Raw genomic sequence first — 27,983 nt, forward strand, 5'->3', positions numbered from 1 at the left:
AACCAAACGTGGACAAGGGTGGTTGTCTCTTTATATCCAATACAATCTCTTGCAGCCATATTGTGTAAATCTTTCGTTCCCAGTTTTGGGGTTTTGTTTTTGTTTTTTTAATCTGGAAGTTTAATAAATAGATTTTAAAGACAGGAGCAGATCATAACATAGGACAGCCACTTTTTTGTCAGTAGGTATTATTTCTAAAACAGGTCCACATTTTAAATGTACTTTTATATAAAGATATACAATACCATTAATACAATGCGACTAATATGTATCTCCAGTGTAACCACAGAACCACAAGAATGGAATAGTTCAAGAAGGAGGAAAAAAAATGGGTCCTAATGAGGATACTAAAGAACAGTAGATCTAAATACACAGCAGGATAAAAAAAAACTAAAAAAGGAAGTTAACAAAAGGATAAGAGAAAACAAAGACAACGAGGGAGAGCTATATGAATATTTCAGGTACAGTAAAGTTATACAGGTGAGAGGACTGTGGTGAGTAAGGAGATCTTGGTGATCTTGGAGAGTGAGGCGATCTTGGTGACATGGGTACAATCAGATACACTGATCAAATAAAGAGAGAAAAGAAGAGAAAAAAATGATGAAAACATGGGAAAACCATACAAAAGGATTAAACTGAATATAGACATAAAAATGACATCAAAATCTGAAGTTCACTTTCCAGAAAATAATAGGTTGGGTAATCAACAAAAGTAAAAAATACATGCCATGGGGTTAACTTGACATTGTGCTGCCTGCAAAGGGAGGTGCATTAACAGGGTTTGTTTTTTTTTCTTTCCTGAACCAGCTGAGAGAAAGGCAAAGGTGGTCTGGTCTTGGTGAGGAAAGGAAACTTGAGGAAGGTTCAGAGAAGAGGAGAGACAGAAAGCAACTGCAGAGAAGCGTATTTTTTTCATAAAAACATTGATGCTACAATTAAAAGGCGCAAGCAACATTTCAAGAGCGACTTTCTTAAAATGTCAACAGAAAATTATTTCTGCAATGCAATGTTTCAATGACCAGCAATGCTGCTCAGTAATGGAGGTACACTGAGCTTATATGCTCTAAAGAAAAAAAAAACCTACTAAAATGCAGAGAAAGCCCAATACATACTTGAACAAATTACAAAAAGCAAAGGAAATATTACTTACAAAAGAAAAACCTTATTTAAGGAGCTATTTATAATACACGTGACAAAAATGAAAGTAAAGAATGCAGCAACTCGGTGCCTGTTAACTAACACTTAGAAGAAGAAAAAACAACATTTAGATTATTCAACATACTAATAAATAGTAAGCACACCTATGGCAATTCTGTATTACAAGCAGAACTTAATTTAGCCTTTTAATCTGGCTCAAAATTAACCTCCACAATTCTGGTCGCAGTTGGTACAGCTTCCATGTGAAAATCATTACACAATTCTACCTGTTAGTAGACTGGAAAAGATATTTTCTCATGCACTAATAAAATACTTTCTTATTTTTCTACTGCCATTGTAGAAATGGTCCAAGGGAAAATCATAAAGTAATTGATGCTCACTTGTCTCAAAGAGGCTTGGTAGTAAATTGCACATTAATTTACTCTATAAAATTACTAAGCGCTTCTTTTGTTTCCTTTTTCTTTTTTTTTTCTTCAACAAATTCTTACTGTTACTTATCTAGACAGGAAGCCAAAGAATATATATATTTCCAGGTAACTTAGAAAGGACGCATTACCAAGTACATTAAAAATATACACGGGCAAGCCTCAAAGCACAACTGTTGCAGGAGAAAACATTCAGGTCGTGCCAACTGACGCTGAGACTGGTGGGAAGAAGCTTACTCAGGCCTATATTTGGGGGAGCCTGGGCTTATTCTCTGAGATACTAATGTGCAACCTACATATTGTACCATGAGCATGCTTTAAGAGAGGAAAAAAGCCTTCACATTAGAAACAATTATTTCTATAGAAATTATTGTCTTTTTTTTGAAGTCTAGCTTATACAACATTACTGTACTATTGGACATGTCACTGAACTAAATATGACCATGGAATTCAATTACCATCAATGGGATCATGAAAAACATTATTTTCATCTGCAAAACTTCTGGTGCCTGAAATATTTCCATAATCAAATATTGGTCCTTCCAACAGGGTCACGATATCTATTCGATTAATTTTTGTCAGTACAGAAGTTAAGGCATCAGCTGAAAAACAAATAAGACATGTCAGAAAAAAGTTCAGCGTTGCAGAACTGTGTAATCTCAGTTACATTCACATTGCATTAATTATAAATTACTGGCGTGTTTCTGTCCCAATGCCTTTAGTTGTAGCAAATTCCATCATTTGTCCAAGTAGTCATTCTGCTGCCTACTTATTCAAGATATACATCTATTAAGTCTTCCCTCCCCCTCACGTATAATTATATTCCAACACAAAAGGCACAAGAGTAAGGTCAGAGCGCTCTTAAAGAACGTATTTACTTATTACTGAAACAAAATATCCTTTTACTGGAGCGTAAAAGGAGTGTAAAAATCCTTTTACCATTCTCTTTCAGGGAACAGCAGAATAGGTAGCCATTAAGTGATAATGCACATAAGGCTATTCATGCAGTACATCGTGAAATCTCATTTACAGTAATCTTGTTGCAAAAACACAGTAATACTGGAAATTACTTTTACAGCGAAAGAGATCAAAGCAGACTCAAATACTCTAGAGAAGTGTGTGGATTCAGGAATGGTAATGAACACCATCGACCTAACACAAAAATCAAACCCTCTCTTTCACTTTGAGCAATTCAAGTGAAAGGCACAGATAAAGCCAGCAGAATCAGTGTCTCCATCTCTCCTCACAGAAGGAGGTTTAGTCTTATGACCTGCAATACTACTTAACTTTTCCAGGCAGCCTATTTCCATGTTTCACATTCCTTAGAGAATCATAGAATAGTTTGGGTTTGGAAGGGACTTTAAAGATTGCCTAGTTCCAAGCCCTCTGCCCTGGGCTGGGACACCTTCCACTAGACCAGGTCACTCAAGCCCCATGCAACCTGGCCTTGAACACTTCCAGGGACAGGGCATCCCCAACCTCTCTGGGCAGCCTGTTCCAGTGCCTCACCACCCTCACAGGAAAGAATTTTTCCTTATGCCTAACCTAAATCTACCCTCTTCCAGTTTAAAGCCATTAGCCCTTGTCCTATCTCTACATTCCCTTGTCAAAAGTCCCTTTCCAGCTTTCTTGTAGGCCCCCTTTAGGTAGTAGAAGACCGCTATAAGGTCTCCCAGAGCCTTCTCCAGGCTGATGGAAAGTTTCCTTGCTATTGGACAGTCTTCCCTAACATTTTTTTTTACTGGAATTTAAATTAATTACTTGTCCCATCAATTATGGATGTGGAGAACAGATTACTTCCTTTTGCATATTTACTGAATAAATATGACACGTTTCTGACTTCTGATAAAAATATAACTGAAATTGTTTTTTCCCATCCGTGGTTTGTGAAAGACATTCATAATGTTTTCTTCAATTTACCTATTTAGAGCAGGCAACAAATGAAATGGGCTATAACTTATAAACAACAAAAGTAACAAAAGTAACTTATAAACAACAAAAAAGTAACTACTTCAACTTACTTGTAGCATTTTTCCCATCTCTGGTAACCCATTTTTTTAATAACATGAAACTTTGAGCAATAAGAGAATTTGGGTTTTCTACTCGTATTTGATTTATTTCATCCACAGAAAAATTCAGTTCTCTTGCCAGTTCTATAAAGACAAAAAAAAAAAGCAAGCAAGAAAAGAAAACAACAACAAAACCACCAAATAAAGCACAAATCCCTCAGTCATCCTGTCAGACTTAAAAATGTTATCCTTCTTAGATCACACAGATGTCAACAAAGCTACTTGACACAAACAGGTAACTTTACAGATAATGATGAACATGGCATGATATACTCATACTTTAATTTCTTAAGACAGACATCATTTTGAATTTCAATCATATCTCTATGAGCTGTTATCATATTTATACCCAGTAAGCCACTTAAACATGGTGAAGAAAAGCTCCGCAGAGAGTACCTCATCATTGGTAATTTACAAATTTTTTATTTTTTTTTTTTTTTCTGGTGACTGTTACGCCTTTCTGAGCTCACTGTGCAGCTCAGCACCGGTGCTGTCGTCACCTACGCCCAGGCAGAGCTGGCTGCTGCAGCTGTAAGCCCATGGAGGGCCAGCTCAGCCCATCAACGTACGGAGACAAGGCGGGCATACAGTTAGGCAATCGCACACATGGTGCTGACTTGATGAGGCACCACTGGACCTGCAGCCCCCAGAGCTTTGGGGAAACTGCTGTCCAGAGATAGATTTGAACCTGAGTAGAGAGATCCTCTCAGCTCCTTGGGTGAACATCTCGAGAGGAAAGCCATTTTAGCTATTTTCCCTATGAGTTTCTTTTTCGTTTATGGCATGACCATGGGATAATGCTTCACAGCTATTTCCTGTTAGGCATCTTTGCCTAGCAATGAGTGTCACGTTTTGGGAGGCTAGGCTCACTGTGAATTCGGAAGAGCCTTATGCGGCCTTGCTGCAGCTTTTGGTAAAAGACTACGTGAAAATGTAATAGCGAAGACTAATGTTGTTTCAATATTAAAGCAGAAAAGCTTACCTGTCCAGCTAAGTCCTAGGTGATCAGCTACAATTGCCATCCTTATATCTGTCCGTTCACATGGACTCTGTGGACCTGTGATTTACAATTTCTCGATTAAAAAGGTTTTGCACAGAAAACCACAATACCGGGCAATAGATTATTATAAATAATAGCTTTAATTTGACTAAGTTGCCAGTGCTTATATTGTTTACTAGAATGGTTGTGTGTCCTAATAACCTACAAAGCAAATTTTTTTCACAGCTTTTATATTTTCACCTGTGAAAAGCCAAATGTCAAACTACATGATGTCGTGTAATGAAACCAAACATGCTGACAATCTAGCTGTTAGACTATACACAAGTTGTTCAATTACTGGTGGTGGAAACCACCAAGACTAGATTAACATCTATTTTCTCTACTTTGACAGAATAAATTTGCTGTCACAAAATAAATATTTCAATTTTTGAGTTACATAAATTTTTGAGTTACATGAATGTCTTCGGCATGCTTCACTAGCTTTCTACAGTACAGGATTTGTTTAAAGGAAGAAAGAAGAGTATAAGACGGCACATACAGATGACAATGACAGAATGAAAACTACAGTTAAGTCACTCCACAGGCAATCACAACAGTTCATGCACTAGGATCAACAAGTTGAAAGTTTTACAAACTAGGCTTGATCTCCACGAGGTGAGCCATGAGAGCTCCAGAAACCTGACTGCCTTCATTCTCACCAGTCCTCTTACTCCTCCTCCTCTCACTGTCGGCCTTTTCAATCTTTGATTTTATAGATGCTGCCTCTGTTCTCATGTCTCTAGCAGACTTCGATGTAATGGAAGGCTGGTAAACTTGAGTAGCTTCTGATAAGGATGTGTTCCTTGATGTACTGTCTTCTTCATCGTCAGAGACCTCTGACTGCATCTTTTTCTCTTCATCAGATAGACGATCCACAAGCTTTAATGTCTCACCACTAATTCCCTTAAAATATTCAATAGAATGTTTACATACCTCCCTAAGCTGATTTTTCCTTACTTTAACTGTTGTCATGGTGACGGAGGTAGATCTTACCTTTACTGGTAATTTAGAAGGAAGCTGTTTTGGTTTTTCTTTCTCTACCTGCTCTTGTTTTGGCAGGGCTGGAGTTCTTCTAGCTATATTAGTCCTATGTGTACTTTTTACAGGAATTCTAGACCTTGCTTCTAGACAGAGAGAAGAATTATTTTGTTTTGCTTTGTCAGGCTTACTAGCCACTCTCACTTTACTCCCTGCATTGCTTTGGAGATTATTTTGTGAAAAGACTTCTTTTACTGAGCTGGCCTTTACAGGAAGCTTTGATTTTCCTCTAGCCCCTACCAACTCTGTTGACTTTCGCTGCTCTCCGTGTGATTTTTGCTTATCTCTCACTCTGTGTCCTTGGGTTGTCCCTGTACCTTTTCCTGAAGTGCTTTTCGCTTGATTAGCTTTCTGGAGGGAACATTTTGGTTCCAAATGTTCTTTTAGCACTACATTACAGGTAATATCATCTGTAGGAACAGCAGATGAATCCAAATTGTTGTTGTTATTAAAATTATCTTTTGGAAAATCTGTGTTTTCTGTTTGCCTACAGCTTGTCTGGCTAGAAGCTGAACTCGCAAGCACTGCTACAGTTTCATTTTCTAATCCCTGACCACTTGGCATCACAGCTTCTATCTTATCTGTTACTTCGCCAGGGCCATCTTTCTTCAGAGTCATGGTGGAAGCAGAAATTCCCATTTTAATTGGTGTGCGCAATTTGGGATCAACTTTAGAAGCGTTTACTGCTGCCGATGGTTTTTCCAGTGAGTTACTACCAAGTGTTTGTTCCATGCAATCTCCACTGGCCTGGATGACGGGCTTATGTTCAACTGCTGTTGTTTCTACTGGTCTCTCTAGGTTTGTTTCTACAGTGTTGTCCCCTGCCTGTGGCTGTGTGATGGCAGTGACTGTACTTTTATCCCCTTCCCCCTTGTCCCCTGACTTCCCTTCAGAAGTATGCTCACCAATCTGAAAAAATTGGAGTCTTTCTTCAACAAAATCCCTCTTGCTCATGTCAATTGCACCACTGCGAGTCATCTCAAACATCTTCCCTTCATGAAACGGGAAGGGGTTGGGCTCGCTAGTTGGCGTACTTTCATCTGTTGGAGTTCTGGCTGGAGTTGTATCAGGTGTTGTTGCTTGAGATCTGTCTTCCACTGCCAGACCAAATGGCTTAGCCTCATCATCCCTTGATTTAGTCTCAAACACTTCATCGTCACCTCGGTTATTGGACCATGGATCAAAATCTAGACTCTTGGTGGCCACTGTTTTGAAAGGTGTTGCAAATTCTTCATCTACTTTGTAACTGAAATATGTATCAGGAAATACAGTCCTGTCAGGGTGTCTGCCTTCCAAAGTGAAAAACTGTGCCCCTGACTTCTGTTCACTCTTATCTCCAGCTTTATCAGAAGCTGGACCCTTTGAAGGTGCCTTGTCTTCTTCAAGGCCAACCTTGCCTTCCTCCTCAATGACTTCAAGCTTACTCTGGCTAAAGCAGCGATCAGTCTGCTTTAGAATGCCTTCTGTAGTCCATACGTCCTTTTTGGTTTCAACTGCCGGACCTGCAAGTTTAGAATCACTCTCAGTTAAACCATCATCTTCATCTTGCAAATCATAACCATCAAGAGAGTCAATCTCTGTTGCATCGGTATCATGGGAGAATTCTGCAGTGGTTGCTATGGAACACTCTGTGACAGACTGGTCATTGTTATTCCCATTTTGCACTACATCATTCTGGGGTGAATCAAGCCCAATGTCAAACTCATTAGGTTTCCCAGAAGTAGGATGTCCTAACTCTTTCTGTTTCTCAGTCTTTTCAAGGGCTCTGTGTTTTGAGGTTTCTTTCTGGTCATCTTCCAGTTCTTTCAGTTTGAACGTATACTTTTTAAGTGGAACAGGTTGATAGAGAGATTCCTCATCACTGGAGTCACTGACATCTGCTCCCGGTGGCACAGGAGACGGCGGCTGTACTCTTATGACAGGTTCAGTCAGGTGGCATTTGTCATGTTCATCTTGCAAGTTCACTTCTGTCATCTCCATTTCACTCTCAGTGGAATACTCAGGCTTCTTTTCTGACTCGCCTTGATCTGCATCCAGTGGTGGAGGAGGAGGGAATTCAATGTAGGCAACTCTGTTACTTTTGGGTCTTTTGTTAGAGTCCTTATTTATATGATTAGATAATGCTTTGTCAATCTGTGGTTCCTCAACTTCTGCCTGTTTTACAGATGTTGACTTAGCCTCTGCTTCCTCCTCTGACTCTTCAGATACCTCAGGTATAGGACTGGGCTTGCCTGGGATATAAGCTATTAGTGAGTCAGGTGTTTTAGATGTAAACTCGTAACTCACTTCCTCTGAACTCGGTGTTTCTGGTGTTAAAGGGCTTTTACCAGAGCTATCTATAAAAGATACTTGTTCTAGTGTGTCATCTTCTGGACTGCCTTGCGGAGAAGGAGGTTGTTTTTGCTGTCTAGCTGTGTAAAATGTCCCCCTCGTCTCTTGTACTGTTTTACTCTCCTGACTGACAATTTTTTTAATATTTCCTTGTTGCACCTCTTTCTCATATTGCTTTCCTACTTGAACAAAACTGACATAAACAGGTAGGGTCTTAATGTCTTTTACTCCCTCAGTGCTTACTAGCGGTGCAACTCTATCCAGGTAATCACTGGCACCAGGATCGACTAACTCACTCGAAGGAAATTCCTTTCCTGGACTACATTCTAAAGAGTCAGGTGATTTGCTAGGGGATATCTCCGTTTCCTCAGCAGGAGGACTTAGACCTATCGAGCTCTGCTGCTTGGTAACTTTCCTGATTTCTGAGTGCTTTATTTTTTCATCTTCCACATAATCAATGTGTCTCTCAACTTTCTCCTTAATCACAGCTGACTGGGACACTTTAGCTGAAAGTTCATAGACACCATCAAGCGTGGTTCTCTTCTCCTCAACAATTCTGACTGGAATATGGGACACAGCAATTTCTTCTTTCCTTTTGGATATTTTATCAGCCACTTCACCATTACGTTCCCCCTCCCTGACAACAAATTCTCTGTATAAAACCCTTTTGGAGGGAGATTTTACAGTCAGTTCCTTCACTTCTTCTGAATGAATTCCATTTGCTGCCAGTTTGTGCTCTGTCACGGTGATAAATTCACTTTTTTGGTCAGTTTTAGCTTCAACATGATCAAGATGGTTTTCTTTTACTGTATCTGGAACCAGCACATGTGAAAGTTTTTCTTTTTGTGTTTTATGATTAGAAGTTCCAGGACTTTCCCATGTCCTGTAGATTTTTTTGTCCCAGTGTCCCTTTGTTGTTGCATCTGAGGCATACGCCAGGTCTTTCGCCTGTGGTTCTGAAAAGTATTCTGGCACGCCTTTACTCATCTCAGTTCTTTGTTTTTGTGTGTCTGAAGCACGGAAGTCTTCGATAGCTTTCCCTTTACCTGGAACAAAATCTTCCTGTATTTTCACTTCTTTCTGTAAAGCTGTGCTCCCGTCAATAAGCTCTGCTTGCTTTGCGTGTTTCTCTCTGGAATAAAACTGATACACTGGTAACTTACTTTCTTGCAGTTTCTTTATGGGAATTTTGGACTGACCATCCAGCTTTTTTTCTTCTTGAGTTACGTCCTTACTCCTTGGACTTATACTTTGTTCAAATTTAAGCCTAATGGAACTGAGCTTTGATTGCTTCAGCTGAAATCCAGTCTGTGAAACCTCAGGTACTCCAGCCTGCTGAGCGCTTCCTTTGTGTTCCATAGTTTGTTGAGAGTCCTCTGCAGGTTGCACAAATATCCTTTTTTCAGGACTGCTGGGCAAACTGGACGCTTTTCTTTCATCCACCTTGGGAAAGCATTTCCCATCATGTGCATACTGCTTCACCTTACTCCATTCCTCACCGGACGATGGCAATTCAGAGAGCAGGACTTTCTCAGGGCTGCTGCTGGCAGAGCTCTGGCTAGAATGTATATCTTTGCCATTTTTTTTATGCTGCTTTTTCTCCGGAGACTGTAGCTCATCATTCAACTTCTCTGTTTTATCCCGAAAAAACTGCGATACTTCAGTCAGTTTTTCTTCTGCCTCTTTAACAGTCCTGTCCACCCTGTCTTCATATATCAACTTTTCTCTACCTCTGTCTAATCTGTCCTCAGTAAAGCGCATCCACATGGCATGTTTTGGACTACTAACATCTCCAGTGTAGTGTAACACTGTCACTTTATCATAATGATCATCCTTAGACATTTTACCTACACCATTTTCAGATACATCTTTATAGATTTTGGAGAGAATCTCTTTTTTGGGGGCAGTAGCTACTTTTTCTCTGCATCGTTTATCAGACCCCTGTAACTCTGCACTAAGGGGTAGAGCATGGTCAGTAACTGACTCCTCAGTATCAGAATGAGACACATCTAGCTTTTCTGAAAGAAGCATTTTCTCAGCAAACCTGTAAGACTCCCCTCTTAGTTCTGACAACTCATCATCATGGTATTCTATTGAGTGCTGACTCAAAAGCTTCAGTGTTTTGTAAGAGTCATCAGACATGAGTTGAGCAGAACTAGGGCGACTGTCTTCTTCCTGGGACACAGGAGTGTTTACTCTAGAGGATTCCAGATAAGAAGGAAGTGACTCTTCGGCTGTGAGCTCTTCTTCTTCTTGCTGACCTTGTTCGTCCGAACAAGGAAAAGCATCATGTTTTTCCAACTCTTTTAAGTTAATATCTCCCCGAGGCAAGTCTTTCTGATATACATACATTTCTTTTTCTGGATGCTTTTTTGTTTCTCTAATAATGACTTCAGTAGGCTCAGCCTGATTACCTTTTTCAATATGGACCTCTATTATTCGCTCCAGTTTGGGTTTCATTTTGCTGTCCTTCTCTGCTTGTTGTGGTGAAGTCTCAGCAGACTTGCTAACATCGGATGTTACTGATGATTTATGTTCAAACAGACCTGCCAGTTCTTTGGAAGGGTCACGTCCAGACTGAAAGGCTTTCATGATGTCATGAACAGACATTGTTTCCTCAATTCTTTCAGACATGCTTTCAGTGCATGGAGGTTTGTGATAAACCATCCTAGTTGTCGTAGTGATATGAGTTTCTTCTTTTACTCGGACACCTTTACTAAGGACACACTTGTGGTCATCTTCTTCACTGCTGCTGGCTTTCATTTGAAAAGCTTTAACCTTCTCTTTAATAGATCCAGTGGGTTTTTGCTCCAGCTCCATAAACGTAGGGGCAGGTTTTGAGGCTGGTAGCTCCTCTGCTTTCTGCTCTGGGATTTCCTCAGATGATGGTTCATAGCTGCGGATAACATGAACTACTTCAGTTCTTGTTTCTGTAATGACGGGAGGGATGGGTACATCATGGAAAAGTGGTTTTGGCCCTGTGCTTTCAGCACTTTGTGGGGCAGAAGGTGTCTTTTCACTCCTTGTTTCAAAGCCACTGTCAGATAAGGGACTTTTGTCTTGGTCATGTTGAGAAAAGTCATCTGGAGACTCTAAAATAGTATCTGTTCCAAAAAAGGAATCTGCAATTTTACACAACTCCTTTTCTGATGTTGAAGGCCTCATGGAGGCTGGAGGCATTTTAAGTTTATGTTCCTGCAAAGCAATAGCTGGTTTTAAAATGCGCTTTTGTCTCTCTTCACCTTCTTTTTTCCCCTCTTCAAACTTGTACTTTATGTTTGTTAATGAACTGCTACCGATATCATTTGCTAAGTAATCAATAACTTTTGACAAGTTATAATCCTTTTCCGACATGGTTTTAGTTTTAATTTGGACCTTCTCTGGAACAGAAATAGGAGGGCTTGTCAAAGCTTGCTGTCTCGCTTCATCAATCTCCTCTGTACTGAACTCTACCCAGTCATCCTCAGACAGGTGTCCTTGATCACTTTTGGATACTTTAGCCGACCCTTTACTTTCTAAACACACATCTTTTTTCAGAATCTCACTAACTTTCACTAAGTCCTCTTTTACTTTCTCAACAATTTTAAAGGGCTCTTCATCATCAATTCTACCCTCTTTCGGTATCTCAGGTTGGAACGGTTTGTCCTCTGCGACATCTGTCTGCAATATTGCAGTCATTCTCATTAGATCCTCTTTCATTTCAGCAACATCTTTCAGTATCTCCTGACTGGAGGATAAAGAAGATGGTGTGGACAATTTGAGAACAGAGGGTGCTAAAAACAGAGATGATTTTATTGGAGATGAAGTTCGATTAAAGGGAGGCTGTGTGCGTGCCTCTGTAGTCAATGTTTTAATAGGTGACAGTAACGCAGCAGCTGATTTTGTAAGTGAAGACGACTCTGGGAGCTTCTTTAATGCTGGTTCAGACAAAACATTGACTACAGAATATACTGGCACTGTTATTGTTGATGAAGTTACTGATGAGGTAGTTGCAGATATTGACCCAAGGGCTGTGTACAAAGCACCTGCAGGAGGAGTTCTTATTGACTGGAAAGCTGATGGTGCTGAAGACACAAATGACCTGAGTGGAGAAAATGGCATTGTTGTAGCTGTTGAAAACACTCTCTCAGCCGTGTCAGCAACTGCGTTAGCAGCACAGCTTGCAGTATGTGCAGCTGCAGTGATCTTGTCTTGAAAAACAGCTGCAGCTTTGGATCCATTTATTAAGTTGGTAGAAGATGGGTATTTCAGAGGTGACACAGATCCATTAAGCAATGGTACATCTGTGTGCCCAGCTACATGTTTTGCTGGCGACGAGAGAGACGAGGCCATCATGACTTTAGAGGATGAAACAGCATCAACTGCTGACTTAGCAGGTGACACCACTGACTTTAGAGGGGACGATAAAAGTGAAGATGCTGATGTGATGACCGATTTAAGTGGCAAACTTGAAGAGTACATGTTAATGTTGGATTTGGGGGATGCTGGAGGCGTCATGGTTATGGATGATCTCTCCAAGAGAGACCCTGCTGTAGTCACGGGAGATGTCCGAGAGGGGAATGTGGTAGTGGATGCCAGCCCTTTTAGGCTAGCAGCTTCTGTGACTGCGGGAGCTCTGACAAAAGAGCCTGAAGTAACCTGCATATTGTATGGAGGCTGTGATACCACAGTTTTTATTGGTGAAGAAATTGTCCGAAACGATCTAATCGGAGATGCTACATCGCTAACAGATTTAACTGAAGATGTGGTAGAAGCTCCTAATGTGGATTTGATTGGAGAAGCAGAAGAAACAGACCATATTGATTTTAATGGGGAAGCTGTAGGAGTGTTAGAGGAAGAGCTTGATAAGGAAGTGAAGCCTGATTTGGTTTGCCCAGGCACTGTAATTGGAGCTGTTGTCCATGACTGATATGGCCGTGTTGAAAAGAATGGCTTGTATGAGTAAGTAGCAGGTAGGGATCTTGTTGCTCCTGCACTCCGTTCAACTGTTTCTTAAATTGTTAAATTAAAATCAAACATAAAATCAACAAAAATGATTGAAAAACAGAGAGACCAGAGAAGAAAATTGGTCAGTAAACGTTGTAATATTACAAAAAGCAAGTACAATTGTTTGCATGGGTTAGGATGAAGGAGGCAAAAGAAGATTTAAAAAGGAAAGAAAAAAATAGGAATGAGCCATATACTGATGACTGGTCCAAACCAAAAAGCAACATGAAATGAAAGACAGAAAGCACATATCAACCAAATCTGCAAACAATGAAGAACAATAAACACAAAGAAGGAATCCATAAAGTAAAAATAAAACCACATCAAAATTTCTTCTCTTACTTCCTATTGACTTTCTGATGTGCTGCTTCTGAAATACTCGTATCGGTACTATTTTGCCTGTTTAGGTATGTCTCTGCTTTGTGCAACTACTAGAGTTATTCTTTTAATAATTTCTGTTGTTGTTGTTCTAATCAGATATTGAACCTATACAAAATATAAACTTGTGTAAAATGACGTTATATAGCTTAAGTATTTTTTTTTAAACCACTCAGAACTATTTCATGCAGAACCCAAAATTCCTTTAAGTGACAGGCAATTGATGTGCAAACTGTGAAGCAACTGGAATAAATTCAAATCTGTATCTCCCATGCACAATTCGGATATGCTTCACACTCACAAAGCCAATAAGAGCAAGAGCTTTTCTGAGTCAATATTTTAAAAAATAGTAAAAATAAAGAAAGAAAAGTAATTTTTGCACTTTTTTTTCTCATGCGGTATTCCTTTTGTTTGGTAAAAACTAAAGTAAAACTTTACATGAAATGATTTTAAGAAGCATATGTCATACATGAAATATGGAAACTATGATATATGATAAACGTGAGCAAGCAAAGCAACTGAATCAGTTTTTATTCATGCACAATATATCATGTCAAAACGAGCACACAGATTAATACATTTGTATGCTGTATTAAGCACAAATATATAAACCTTAGAAAATAATTTCACAAGAGGCCATTAAAAGAAGAGTACACTTTTTCTACAAGATGTAGTGTCTTGGTACCTTTTGAGGAGATTTCTTGTATCAGCTCAAAGACAGACCTGTTCAACTTTATATGTCTCAAAAGGTAACATTAGAAAAGCAGTCAAAGAACAATATATTACGCAAAAACTTCCTGGCAAGGACAAACCTGTTAACTGTTATCATCCCTCAGAACACTCAGCTTATTCATAGGCATTTTGAACAAAATCATCATCAACCACATTTTGCATCGCAGGAGGTACTCATGCCAGAAGACAGTATTTCTGGGAATCCCATTACAGCATATGTATCCTCTGATATAGCAATAACATTCAGAAGGTAACTTAGAGGGCTTTTTTTCTTAAAAGTTGGAGTTAGAAATGGAGCTAAAATATCCAAACTGCTTTATTTCAACACACCTTTCTCTGAAGTTACACTAATAATTTATCAAGCCTGCTTGATCTGTCTTATAGACAGACAGTAACTTACAGTGAAAGAAGCTTAACAAGGCTAATACGAAACTGTTAAACTTAAAGCACACGCACTCTTATAGAATAATGAATATTCAGTATAACACAGGTCCGTATCCTGCAAGGAGAAATGTGCTGGTCCTCTAGAAGCCAATCAAAGCCCAGAAGGCGATGTGGATGGCCGGTAATATTGCAGTATGAGAACATTTAGGTTGAAGAGAGCTTGAATACTAGGCCTGACTGGCACAGTCTATGTCAAGAAACACCTATTTTCCTTGCAATTTTCTTTTTAAGTGCAAACATACTTCTTTCCTCCTCCTCCGAAAAAGAAAACATAGCGTATTTCGTTAAATGAGCTAGATTTTATTATGAAGATTAATTAGCAGCAGCTGCTAACATTCACCAAAAGTTCATACAGTCCCAAGTTCAAGAAACAAACCCCCAAATCATTCTGAAAAGAACTAACAGCAAACCAACTTGTTCAGCAGTTTGTGTTTTAGAGGGACCCCACTGCGCTGTGATAAGCCAGTCTATCACAATTGGCTAGTGAGGGAATTAAACCAACACGCTCCCTTCTTAACTGCTCTTTCTCCTATTAAATCATGGACTCAGACATGTTTAGGATGCTTTTTCTGTGCTTCTTATTGCAGTTGAGAAGACGAACCAGTATAAAGAAAATAGAGTCATTTACCAGTGTGTGCAGCTATGACATAACTCCAACAGCAGGGAACTGGGCAATTTTACTATTTTGAAATAGCAAAGAAATGCCGACAACCATGCAAGACTTTAGAGTGGGAGAATATTCTAAAGACTGGTTTTATATAACAGCCCTGTTTGGCTAATGGACGCTCTTGGCCTTAACAGTTTCCATCACTCTACATCCAAGATTTTATCAGAAAACAGATGTTAGTAACTACCTTCTGTGCACCAAACGACACTTCCTTGCTTGCAGCTGGTAACTGAAGGCACTGACTGAACTCATCCAAGTGCTCAGGCTGATGGCCAAACCACTATCTACGACCTTTTCTGGCAAACACAAGATTTTTGCATACCCTTTCTGGGTAGTGCACAGCTGTAAGTACTAACCGTTGCCAAAAGGGACAGAATAGTTAAAGTCATGGACTTCTACTGTGTTAACACATCTGTTTGGTTTTTTTTTTTTTTTTTTTTAATACAACTCAAGTGAATTTGGATTTTTTTCCCTCCAACTTTTTGCAGGTTAGACTTAACGGACCTTTGGTGAATAAATAAGACTACTTTCCGCCCCCCACTCTGCAATGAGGCCTGAAAAACTAATTGTAAGCAACATACACAGTCATCAAACTCCTTTCAAGCAACTTCCTTTTCCCTCTCTCTCAATTCCCATCAAGCTTCTGACGATACCTTAACAGTCCATCAAGATGTCTCAGCAGATCTGATAGCTTCTTCAGATGTTATATGCTTGAAGTCTTCTTCCAGGTCTGAGAAGTGTAATATATTCTGGAGCACATCTGATCCAAAGAAGCCATAGATCTTACAGGATAATTAAACAGCAGCCATCCAGTGGGAAATCCCAAGACCCGATGAAGTTTGTCTATGGATTTTATGGAATTATATCAAAGGGTCTGTTGCAGGGTAGCAACTGAGAAGTCACAATGGGGAAAAAAAAGGCAAGAAAAAGCCTGGGAATGGGGAACAATAGCAGTCAACCTCAGACAGGAGAGGTGAGGGAAGAAAAGCTAAGCCAAATACATTATTGTATTTAACGGAGAAGGAAATGAATGCCACAGGTCTGGTCAAGGGGAACATAAGTTTAAGAGGAAGCAATGTGTGGTGCCAGTGAATAAAAAGCATCTGCAGGGAACAGAGGAAAAAGGGAAAGGGAGGAGAAAGAAGAGGGAAAATATAAAATATGAGAGAGTCCATTTTGGCTAAGCATCTAAACATTTAAGTGCTTATCTGAATGGTATTTTCCAGCCTTGCTGAACATTTGCATATCACTCCCTTCTACAGCAGCACTGTCTAATCTTTCAAAGGGAAAAAGAACAGACCCTTTTTGAAAGCAATTTGCAATCCTACTCCTCTTAAGCTACATGGCATTAAAAAAAAAATAATTATATTTTTACTTAACACGTCATTTGCCAGTCAGGATTCTTCAAGCTCTCACAACACAAGAGTTCACAGACCATCCAAGAATTTTGTTTTAGATAGGTGCTTTCTTCTGTTTGTTTGGTTTTTTTTTCCAAAGTGACACCAAATACAACATTTATAGAAAAAATGTCTCTTCTTATGAAAAATCACGTATATACGGTTTAGTACTTGGTAAGAGCAACTCACTCATTCCAGGCTCAGTCAGATAGCTGTAGCGCTTACGTAAAGCAAGGGAGACAAAGTTCTGGCGCCGGTCGGCTTTCTCCGTCTGCAACAAAACATAATACTGTTTAGTGCCTTTAGCATCCCTCATCTGAACAGAACAATCATCAAACTTCACCATGATGGGCTGCATTTTGCAGTACACACGCCCACAAGGGAGAATGGATGTTTCAGTTCAGCTTCAGGAAGGCATGCTGAAGCCAAATTTGGGCAAGCAGGCAGGGAATACACAGAGCCTGTCTCCATTCCTCTCTGCCATGTAATGAGCGTCAGGCACTGTGGAGCAGGGAGCATGGCTATCAGAGATGGCAGAAACCTGCTGTGAATGACTGCTCTTCTGGAGCAAGCAGGGAAGGGATTGCAACCCTAAGAGATGACTCCATAGGTTCATTCCTGCTCACAACATCTCTGCTCATGAGGTGCTCATGAGCTCAGATAGCAGATGTAGCTCCTGGTGCTGCCTTCAGGTACCTCAATACTATATTACTCCATTATCACTTAATAAACTGCTCCACGTTACTCGAAATGGTAGGATATTATTCATTCTCTGTAAAATAAATTATCTTTGGCTAGAAACAGAAGATCAACACAAAAGACTATGGATACAGACATAAAACATTCATAAGAGTACAACTTAGACCACTCAGATATTTCTCCCCACATTATTTGTCCCGAAAGCACATACACCACAATGTATGCTGGCTTTAAAGTGAATACATTAAGGACAAAAAAGGCATGGGAGGGGATTTTTTTAATAGGCACAAAATGCAAAGATGCAGATTAGAAAGCAGACTACTACTGTTAACTAACGAATTGCATTGTAAGTTGCTGCATTCAGTGGCATAGCTGTTAGTGGGATGTCTTAAATATTAAGAGTCCTCCAGAGATTAGCTCACTTGATTGTGTGGCTAAAGATATGGTTTGTTGAGAAAGAAAACTGTTGTTATAGCTATTTAATAGCTCACTGGGAACAAATCCTGTGGAGACAATGTGATGTGGTTGCTATTATTATTTTTTGACATGTAAGGAGTACTTTGGGTTTTTTTCTTATTATTATTTTAACCAGCAGGTGGCTATTGCTATTTATTTGGCACCAGGAGGAGAAGAAAGTTTTGCTACTAGGTAAAAGGGATACATCTATGTAGTTTCTTTTGTAAGGTGATCTCATTTATTACTACCTCTAATGAGTAAAACTCACTCAATTCCCTGACAATCTAATGTTGCAGTTTCTAGCAAACAGTGGATTTTTGAGATGTTTATTTGAAAACTTATTTGTACACAATATTTAGATATTGCTCTTGGCTATTTTGCTTTGTGAAAAGAATCCAGTTTATTTTCAGGAATAAAATACTATGGGCCACTATTGTGGCCTCAGCAATACTTCTTTCCTTCTCAGAAATAAAAGTTACCAAAGCACCAGCAGGATTACTGCAAGAGGTAAAATCATATTCACTTATCTCTTTTTGATTTTGCCAAAAATTGACTTGGTCTGAATTTTATATTTATATTCTTTTTCAGCAGAAAATTAGTTAAATTCTAGACTGCTATTATTCGATGCCTGGTTTAATTTCATAATATACAATAATGATTTTTACACATTTGTGCACTTCTGTTTTGCCACAGACTATCAGATGTTGAGGATATGGTTATTCTGTACATATTATTTCGATGCCATAGTTAAAAATAGTTGTTTGTTTTTCCTATAACATATTACTTTTCTTCGCTAAATCTGAAGGAAATGAAAACAGAAGACAGTGTTTATATTACCTCATCATCTTGATCTGACTCTGTTTCCTTTTGGTCCCAAGATGCATTGCAGAGACAAGGAATATTATAATGGACAGCAGGGAAAAGAATATCAGGATATGAAAAGGACCAAATTGGGAGCACAAAATGCAAGCTGATTTATAAGGCAAAGCAAATCCAAAATGTCAACACAAAAAAAAAAAAAAAAAATCTTACATCCAATGCAAATCAACACATGACATTACTGAAAGCATAAACCTATGACTTGCAGGCTGAAGCATGAGCTGTAAACAGAATCATAAAAATCACAGGAACTTGACACCACAGTAACGAGACTTTAAAAGCGTTCTACATACAGGAAACCAATAAAACATAAATTTTAAAAGCCTTTATCATATTCCAAAGCATTCTCATTACTGGCATTTCACAAGGTTCCTTTATCACTAGCAGGAAAAAAATAAGACAAAAACTAAAGGAGCAAAAATAAAACCAAACCAACCCTAAGGAAAATGTTTACTTTTCCTAACAAATACCTTTTTGTGTGCTGGCAGAGTAATGTTCAAGTTGCAAACAGCTGTTTGTGGCAGTCCTTTTGTAGTCTTTGGTTCTTTCAAAAATGATAATCGACCACAAGGTTCCTGGCTGGTGTCTCTTACCTGGAAGAGAAATGTTAGTACAGTGTAGTAATATGTTGTAATTCAGATACCTACAGGAGGTTTCTGGAGAGTTTCTTTCCACAAGAATATCCAATGAGTAAAGATGAATGTTACTGAGCTGAAGCTCAGCCTGAGGTGCTGAAGGAGAAAAGATGTTGCCATGGAAGAGTTAGATCAGTCTGAAACTCTCTGATGGTAAATCCATGCAAGACAAGATGTCGAGTGAGTCCAGACTGGAATTTTGGTTTTGTACTGGAATATTACTAAAAAACATTTTGTGCTCACCAAAATGCTTAAAAAAATCTTTTGCCTGGCAGCTATAATAGGGCTAAGGGAAGCGAGCATCCATTCATGATAATTTAGAGATGAACAATCTGTGTGCACTTTTTTGCAGGCTGTTCTGCTGTACAGTATGTTTTCAAATGTATCTCCTGGCAAATAGTGATCTACTGGTAGTATTCTGGAGATCTGACTTGAGATATGGTTTTTAGAAAAGGCTGTGAATGCGTATCACGGGTATTCTGGTAGCAGCTCTGCCAGCAGCTCTTTTGTGGCTTCATGCAAAGCACCCTCTCCATGTTACCCACATATTAAATGATGACAGTTAAAACCTCAGGACATGCAAGTCCTATCGGGCTGAAAAAGTGTTATTACTGTGGGGGGGAAAAAAATATATCAGCAGAATTATTTCGCTTGTTTTGCTTTTACCTTGATAGAGAATGGCAGTCTATTTTCTTTGAAAGCATAAAAATTAAAAACAAGCTGCTGTCCTCCTTTAGTCAAAGGGGCCAAATTTCCATAGCAATCAACGTAAATAGGTTTTCCTTCCAGAACCTATCAAAGTAATAAATAAAAGTCAATAAAACTTCTTTTCATACTAGATCCATATACATAAGTATATAATTATTTCCCCCATCATAGTTTCTGAGTTTAGCACAAGTCCCCATTCAGATTAAATTCAACAACAAATTAGAAAATCACTGTGCATTATGGCAACATGTTACAAGTGCAGGCAGTTTGGGAAACCATGAGCTACGTGAGTAAGAATGCGTAGATTTCCTTCAAGAACCAGTGTGTTGGTGACTACATATTCACCACAAAGCAGCTCTACTCATGACTGTGTCTGCGGGGCCAATGAGAAGGAATTCCAGGTCAGCGTCTGCAAAGCCAAATCAGTGCCACTCAATGGCAAACCACTGCAGACTGGTCTGGGATAGCCATTTGGAGATAAGTCCATATGCTCCCCCCACCTTGTCCTTTTTTGGCCTCCTTTCAAGAAAATTTTTTACACAGTTTTGCCGTGAACCTTTATTTAACTAGCTTTTGCAGGACCTATTGCCACTTGGAAAACACATTGTCTATTTACAAGAAGGAAGTTGTCTGTGAGTAAGAAGTATACCTCAATGTCTTTGCTTCTTGCAACTTCTTCGAAGTTCTCTTGTTGCTCCAAAGTTTTGTCCACTTTGTCATCAGTCATGCAGAAGCAACGCAAATTGGATTCCACAGGGTCATTCATTTTGGCAAATATCACAAACTTTGCCATATAAGGAACACATATTAATTCTCTATAAAGCTGTGTTGCCAGCCCAACAGTCTCTAGTACTTGATGGCAATCTGCAAGCCAAAATCTGAGTGGGAAAAAGCAAACCATTAAATCAACTTTTCATTATGCTCAAACATTGCTTAAGCCTTTGCCCTAGTTTTGGCTGGGATAGAATTAATTTTCTTCCAAGTAGCTGGTATAGCGCTGTGTTTTGGATGTAGGATGAGAATAACATTAATAATACACTGCTGTTTTAGTTACTGCTGAGCAGTGCTTACACAGAGCCAAAGCCTTTTCTGCTTCTCACACCACCCTACCAGCAAGCAGGCTGGGAGTGCACAGAAGCTGGGAGGGGACACAGCTGGGACAGCTGAGCCCAAGTGACCAAAGGGGTATTCCATACCATATGCTGTCATGCTCAATACAAAAACTAGGGGGAAAGCCGTTCGGGGACAGGCTGAGCATCAGTCAATGGGTGGTGAGCAATTGCATTGTGCATCACTTGTTTTGTTTATTATCGTCATCATTTTACCTTCCTTTTCTGTCCTATTAAACTGTCTTTATCTCAGTCTACAAGTTTTACCTTTTTTTTTTATTCTCTCCCCCATCTTACTGGTGGCAGGTAATGAGCAAGCAGCTATGTGGTGCTTAGTTGCTGGCTGGGGTTAAACCACAACAGCCTTTAAAAAAGAAACCATATCCTGTGATCCTTTGCCATTTTGCATACATACTGTCCTTGCAGATTTCCCAAAGTTGTAATTTTCCTTCTACTTTCACTGAAGCTCTAACCATCCAAAAATGGGAATACCTGATATACTTATTTGACCCTTCTCACACTGGTGTCTCATAATCTAATTTGAAGCCAAAGAGGGGAAACTGTATTTCTTGTGACCACATACTGTGTACGTTGTAATGTGCTGATGCTTGACTGTACATTAAATTTGCTAAAACAACCTCCCCAGTAACACATATGAGTTTGAGGACAATTTTGATACAAGTTATAAATATTTTAATTTGCAGTTCGTATGAGTCTTTTCCACAATATTTCAGCCCTGATCTGTTTGGTTCATTCAGCAATTCTCTCTCTTTATAAAGCTTTTTATAGGCACAAATGTTATGTACTGAATGATAAATTCTTTACCTGACACACCATGAATTTTATCCATTAGGATGCTGTGTTGGTTTTGTTTAGTGGGGGGCCACGGTGACAGCTTCTGCTAGAAGCCTCTAGAAGTTTCCCCTTTGTCCAGTGGACTTGGCCAGGCCTAGGGCAGACCTGCTGCTGGCCAGGGCTGAGCCAATTGGTGGCAGAACTTTTCCTGATAATGCCTCTGCGATAATGTATTTAAGAATGGGAAAAATAAAAAATAAAAAAGGAGTGAAGAAGCAGAAGTGGGAGATACAGAGGGGGAGGCACGAGCCTTGTGGGCCTTGCGGCCCTCACCCTCTGTCTGCCCACCAGAAGGGTAGGGGAAGTTGGTTTTTTTCTCCTCCTTATTATCCTGCTTTGGTTTTATTAATAATAATAAATAAATAGTTTTCCCCAAGTCGAGTCTGTTTTGCTTGTAATGCTAACTTAATGATCTCTCCCCATCCTCATCTCAAACCTCGAGCCTTTTTGTATTACATTACCTCTCCCCCATTCCCTCGGAGGGTGGGAAGAGTGAATGAGACTGTGTAGCTTGGTCCAGAGTGGGGCTAAACTATGACAGATGCATGATTCGTACAGATCCTGCTGAATGTCTTCAATCAGCATGTAAGTCCACTAAGTCCATCAAAATTCATTTTACACCATATATTTTTTAGCAAATGATATTTTTGTGAAAGTAATTTTACATAATTTTCAAGTAAAAAGCTCACAGCCAGAAATTCAATGTCTTTAACTTTTTAAACAAATATATTTTCATGAATCCCCTCAATTTTTTAATTGAATAAGCATCTTCAGCTTTCCCTTTCTGTGTCTGCTTGCAGAAAAACAAACCCCCACACGGCACTGCAGCCTTTAGAGAAACAGCATGTGTGATTGCCAGGAGACATCACCACAGCGGAAAAGGCCAGGACAAAGTTTCATGTGCAACTCTGGACATGAGAGATGCTGATATAAAGTGACAAAGAAGCATCTGGTCCATTACCACTTCATCAGTCTTGCTTACAGACTTACAGAAAGCCAAAAACCAACCCCACAACTATGCACTTTGTTAATGAAGGGCAACTACTCCCCAGGTGCATTTGGCAAGCTCTCTTACCATACCTGGCTGAAACATTGGTTGTGAATGAGACACAGTCATTTGAAAACGTCAGCGGAGTGGTGCCTGTGATATCCTCCCACTGCGCAGGTGAAGTACCTCCTGTGTAAATATAAACCATGGAGATTTTATTTCAAACACCACGCATATACACACTACATAAGAATATCTCTATCTTAAGTTATTTTGCTTCACACATAAAAAGAGAACCTAGACAATAATGTTCTCCAACAGCTGAGCTACATGTTATATATCACATCATATGTTACACAACAGAAAACGATGCTGATGCAAGCAAAGTACATACCTATAAGGCAATAGTATGGTATCTCCTTGGTATCAGCTAGGACAGAATTATTTCTGCAAACTGCTTTTAGTGACAATCATGTTTAATAGCCAAGGCTGAAATTCTTTGTACTGGCTAAACATAAAATAGCATTTAATATCTGTTGGCAGAGTTCTTTCACAGTGGCATGAGACCAGATTCCAAGCCCAAGGAATCAGTGGGAGCCTTTCAAATGACCTCAGCTGGCTTTGCTCAGGAGAACTGATCTGAACACTACTGGACCAAGTATACTCACGTTCCCTTACTGGAAAGCGCGAGTTGTACAAGTGAGAGTAAGCACAGAGGCATTGCTGTCACAAAAACCTTTGCAAAGAGCATGATTTTCTCTAACCTGTAATGCTACATAAAAGTCGAAGGCTGGGCGTTGTGTCTCCTTTGTACCCGTTGGTTACACCTTCTCCTGACGGAGGTGGCACAGGAATTGTCATGGTTATTGGCTTGTGAAATTTTCTTCTTCTTGGCTCCACAGTGACAATGGGACTGAAAGTTGCTTTGTTTCCAAGGATTTTTTTGACAATCTCCTCTGGAACCGGTTGAGCCTGTCAACACAGGGAAAGTATGTAAACTAGAACTACAAATTTGTTGTAGACATGCAGAACTGTTTCCAAAAGATAATTCAATTTTCCTTTTATTTTCCTTTTTTTTTTCCCAGGCAGTCTTCTATAGCTCTCAAGGGTGATTATTAGTACAATTCATGCTTGGTATTTTTTTCAACAACCCACTTATGATTTCCTAATAGCTGATTTGTAGAATAAAACTATAAATCTCAGAAGGCTGCCTGCAGTATTTGCCGAGAGGTTCTCAGAGGATGTTTGGTTTTCTTTTTAATTTAGTTATGAGTGATATTAAATACAATTTCAAAATGCAAAAAGAGGCCTGTTTTGTAAGCAGAGTCTTGAGAAGTGAGGACTAGACACTCTGTCTTGGATGTGCTGAACAATTCTCATATCTCTGCCCAACACAAATCCATGCTCCTGAGGAACACTGCATACTCTGATTTACCTCTGTCCTCAGCAGTTCCTATGCTATTCTGCTATTGATTATTAGGAAAGAAATATTTGTTTGGGTCAAATTCATACAGAATGCATTAAGCTGTTGCAGAGCTATAAGCAAATTTCAGACTTTCTGCCTCCATTTTGTGCCTTGAAAGGTTTCCTGACTTTACATGGGAAGAAAGGAAAAATAGCCAATATAGGAAGAAATGCTACAGAATTTTTGTTGTTTTTGTCACATAAGACCTGAACTCAAAAGTGACAAACTTATTATGGGGCACTTGAGATTTCACATGCATTTGCCTTTTTTTTTTTTCTTCTTTAAACATTCAGGTGTGTTTCAATCAGGCTGACCTGTGACTTGCTGTATGGTTCAAACTGCACAATGTATTGATATGCATAGAATATGTAGCTGCATTGCAATCTCAGCAGTGACAACACTGCACATGGTGACGTCGTGCTTCCTTCACACTAGATAGCTCTGGAAAGGCAATGGTATAACCATAATAGCAGAGCTTCCACTTTCTCAAGGTTAATTGTCTTTAGATGTGAAATATTGTTAACAGATGAGAAATGTTCTAGTGTGAAATCCAAGCACTGGAATCCAAACCAGCATCCCTGTTTCATGAGCCCATCAGACTTGTCAGGTTATTAAGTAATTTTAAGTGATAATTAACAGAACTCAAAGAAGATACCTCCTACAGACTAATTCTCCACTTTCTATGCAGTTTGTTTAAGGAGAGTTTAAGCTATTTGCTCTTCCCTGACTCCACTCATTGCTAGAAATGAGTTGGTGAATGTCGTAAGCTGTAACAGATATATATGGGAGGTCTTTGACTCAGAAACAGCTGCATAAACTCCTTTACCAAACACATTCCTACGGCAAAGGGCAGTCCAGTGACATCAATTACAAGCTGCTGGAGACTGGGACTGCACAGTGGCTGTGCTGACAGCAACGACCAACAGGAAGATGGCAGGCAATATCACTGAGGCTGCAGCAGCTCCAGGCCTTTGCTTTTCTCTCCAATCTTCTGATGCCGAGCAATAATCAAGGGTATGATAAAAGGGGAGCTGGACTTTTGCCACAGGGAGGAGGACTCTGCATCACCTGCGCCAGGGGAGCACTGCGAGGCAGAGAGCATGCCCAGGCAGACACATGCCAGCTCAGACCTCAGGTGTGAATACTCCCCACCTGGCAACCTGCTACGAAGGAGCAGCAGGTTCCTTAGCCGCAAGCCTCATGCATTAAGACCAATGATGCGCTTGAAGACACTGCAGACATGAACACAAGGGCACCTTTACCTGGAGCCCCACCCGGATTCTTTTGGTTAAAGCACCCTCAGGGAAGGACGCCTGGACGCGTGGCACCGTTGTGCTGCTCAGCACCCCGCCCTCTGGGCCGATTTGGTTACTCTCCTGCTTGATTCGTGAAACCACTGCGAAGTACTGAGGGAAATCCTTTGTGACGATCCTGCAGATACGCTTCTTCTCTAGCTCCTCAACGCTGTCCAGCTCTAGTGGGAGAACACAGGTAAAACATTCAGGCATTACCTGTCCAGCTTCGTACCAGACACATACATCTATGAGTGAGCATGAGGTTTTGAATACACCTTTAAAATGCTTGAGAAGATTTTTTTGTTATTTACTACAGGCAAAAAAAAAACAAAACCAACACATTCAGTGCTATTAATTATCAAGCTTTGGTTTGCTCTGTGAACTTTTGCATAAATCTTGACAATAAGTGCCAACAGCACCAGACACACAGATCTGCCGCATCACCAAGGCACGAGGGTGTGACAGTCCCTGCAGCAGCAGCTGCTGTAGGATGGCAGGTTTGTCACACAGCATGGGAGTCCAAGGAGGTCTGGAGGAGATGGTCAACCTTCTCTCTTCTCTCATCTATATCTAGAAGCCCGTAAGTGCATTGTTCTTTCCGTGCACACCCTCAAAAGACATTTATTTCCAGCCTCTTCCCTCACATGGTTCTGATATGCAGAAAACCACAGGAAATCACAGTCAGTTCACAAACTATCTAACTTCACGCCAAGCGAGCAATCCAGTCTTTGGCAAGTTAAGGCCTGTGAGCAAGTTATCTCCCAGACTGGCATCCATATAATCCTGACCAGATGCTGAGCTCTCCAATAAATTGTGGATGTGACAGAGCTCTACCTGCCAGCACTACCAATGAAAACACAGCAAGGATGCCTTCCCATAGCATGGTTTCAGACATTTGGATATCTGCCACTAAATAACTGCATTGCGCTCCCCAGTTCCTAGAGAAACTTAATGCATCCTCAGAGAGAAGTGGAACAGAAACAGGTCATCAACAATTAGTGCCCTCGGCCACATTCCCAGCTTGCAGGGTCAGCAGGGCTCAGAAAGGTACATGGAATATCCACCCATATTAACTAATTAATTAAGCAGATGACATAGACATATATGCATGGAGGAAAACAGTGCGATGTGTCACAAATATAGCTACTTGTGCAACTAGATGTGTGTGTGTGTATATGCACTAGTGAAATCCCTGTGATATAAACACTATTCACAAATGGAGACAATTACACAAGCGTTATGCAGTTCTGTAACTTCCTGCACTCCTTTTTAGCTGTTGTAACTCGGTTTCATTCCAGCACTCTGCAAGTTTCCACTCTTACTTTCCTCCTTAAAAAGGGCACTACTTTCCTAAAGAAGAAAGTTTGGTCCTCAAAAGATGACATTTCTATCACGTGCAGTAAGAGAAAGCAGGAGGACCAGAAAGGGTACCAAGACTGTTTGCACAGTTGTTTACTTTATGTGACTGAGACATTTTCCTTCTCTGAACACGTAAGCTCAATTACAGCTCCAAAAGAATCAGAATATAAATTTGGTAAAATGTCAGTTTTCCATTTTAAAACTTTCAGCAGGTAATTTGGATTAATTGCAGAGTGTTGCTGTGGATTATACGTAGCTACCAGAAGAGAGTAATTTCTTATAATAATGTCAGTTTCCATTTACTTTGACTCAGAGATTGATATCTGAAGCCCTCTGATGAATTAGGTATTCTGCCTGCAGCCTCTGGAAGCAATGGCTTGTGCAGGAGACAAACTGGGTCCTTAAACTCTCATACAGGTATAATCCTGATTGGTAAATCCTATGCATTCTCCTGTTTGTTGCTAGAGCCTAAACCCACTCTAAAATGCTCACAGAGATGAAGGATAATTAAAATTATTCTGAAGTAGAAAATTGGTATTTTATATAAGAACATTTCAAAATCCTTTGAGCCCGGCAGGCAATTTTCCTTTAGAGAAGGAAGAAGATGTGAAGATTAGAGTGGCAGAACAGTCAGGTGTGGAGAGGAGTTGGACCATATATAGGGAGATTATGTTTGGATAACACATATGTAAGCTCCTATATGAAGTTGCTCTCTAACAGAAAAAAAAAAAAAAAAAGATGATGAGCAATCAAACCACCTCTCTGATTGCCATGAGAAACGCAGTGTTAGCATGACAGAATTAATGAAACAGGGAAAACTAGTCCTGGGAGAGGTCACGTTTCCTGAACACAGCTCATGCATTTTACAGAA

General features: G+C 39.8%; 1 protein-coding gene across 2 annotated transcripts in view; it reads right to left on the reverse strand.

Moving 5' to 3' along the window:
* The window catches only part of ANK3 (ankyrin 3), a 303,571-nt gene that overhangs the window by 20,465 nt on the left and 255,123 nt on the right, over positions 1 to 27,983 (reverse strand). Inside the window, exons 29-39 of one of the 2 annotated variants that reach the window (XM_086752005.1) lie at positions 25,721 to 25,932; positions 23,758 to 23,965; positions 23,086 to 23,182; positions 20,691 to 20,919; positions 20,000 to 20,125; positions 19,169 to 19,291; positions 16,854 to 16,935; positions 5,351 to 13,051; positions 4,635 to 4,709; positions 3,605 to 3,736; positions 2,042 to 2,185 (exon numbers count right to left, since the gene is read on the reverse strand). In XM_086752005.1, coding sequence (XP_086608131.1) covers positions 2,042 to 2,185; positions 3,605 to 3,736; positions 4,635 to 4,709; positions 5,351 to 13,051; positions 16,854 to 16,935; positions 19,169 to 19,291; positions 20,000 to 20,125; positions 20,691 to 20,919; positions 23,086 to 23,182; positions 23,758 to 23,965; positions 25,721 to 25,932 — 9,129 coding nt within the window. The remainder of the gene's footprint in view (positions 1 to 2,041; positions 2,186 to 3,604; positions 3,737 to 4,634; positions 4,710 to 5,350; positions 13,052 to 16,853; positions 16,936 to 19,168; positions 19,292 to 19,999; positions 20,126 to 20,690; positions 20,920 to 23,085; positions 23,183 to 23,757; positions 23,966 to 25,720; positions 25,933 to 27,983) is intronic. The other variant, XM_086752006.1, reaches the window with a different exon arrangement.

Source organism: Chlamydotis macqueenii, chromosome 7, assembly GCF_036417535.1.
Source record: "Chlamydotis macqueenii isolate bChlMac1 chromosome 7, bChlMac1.mat, whole genome shotgun sequence".
NCBI lineage: Eukaryota > Metazoa > Chordata > Aves > Otidiformes > Otididae > Chlamydotis > Chlamydotis macqueenii.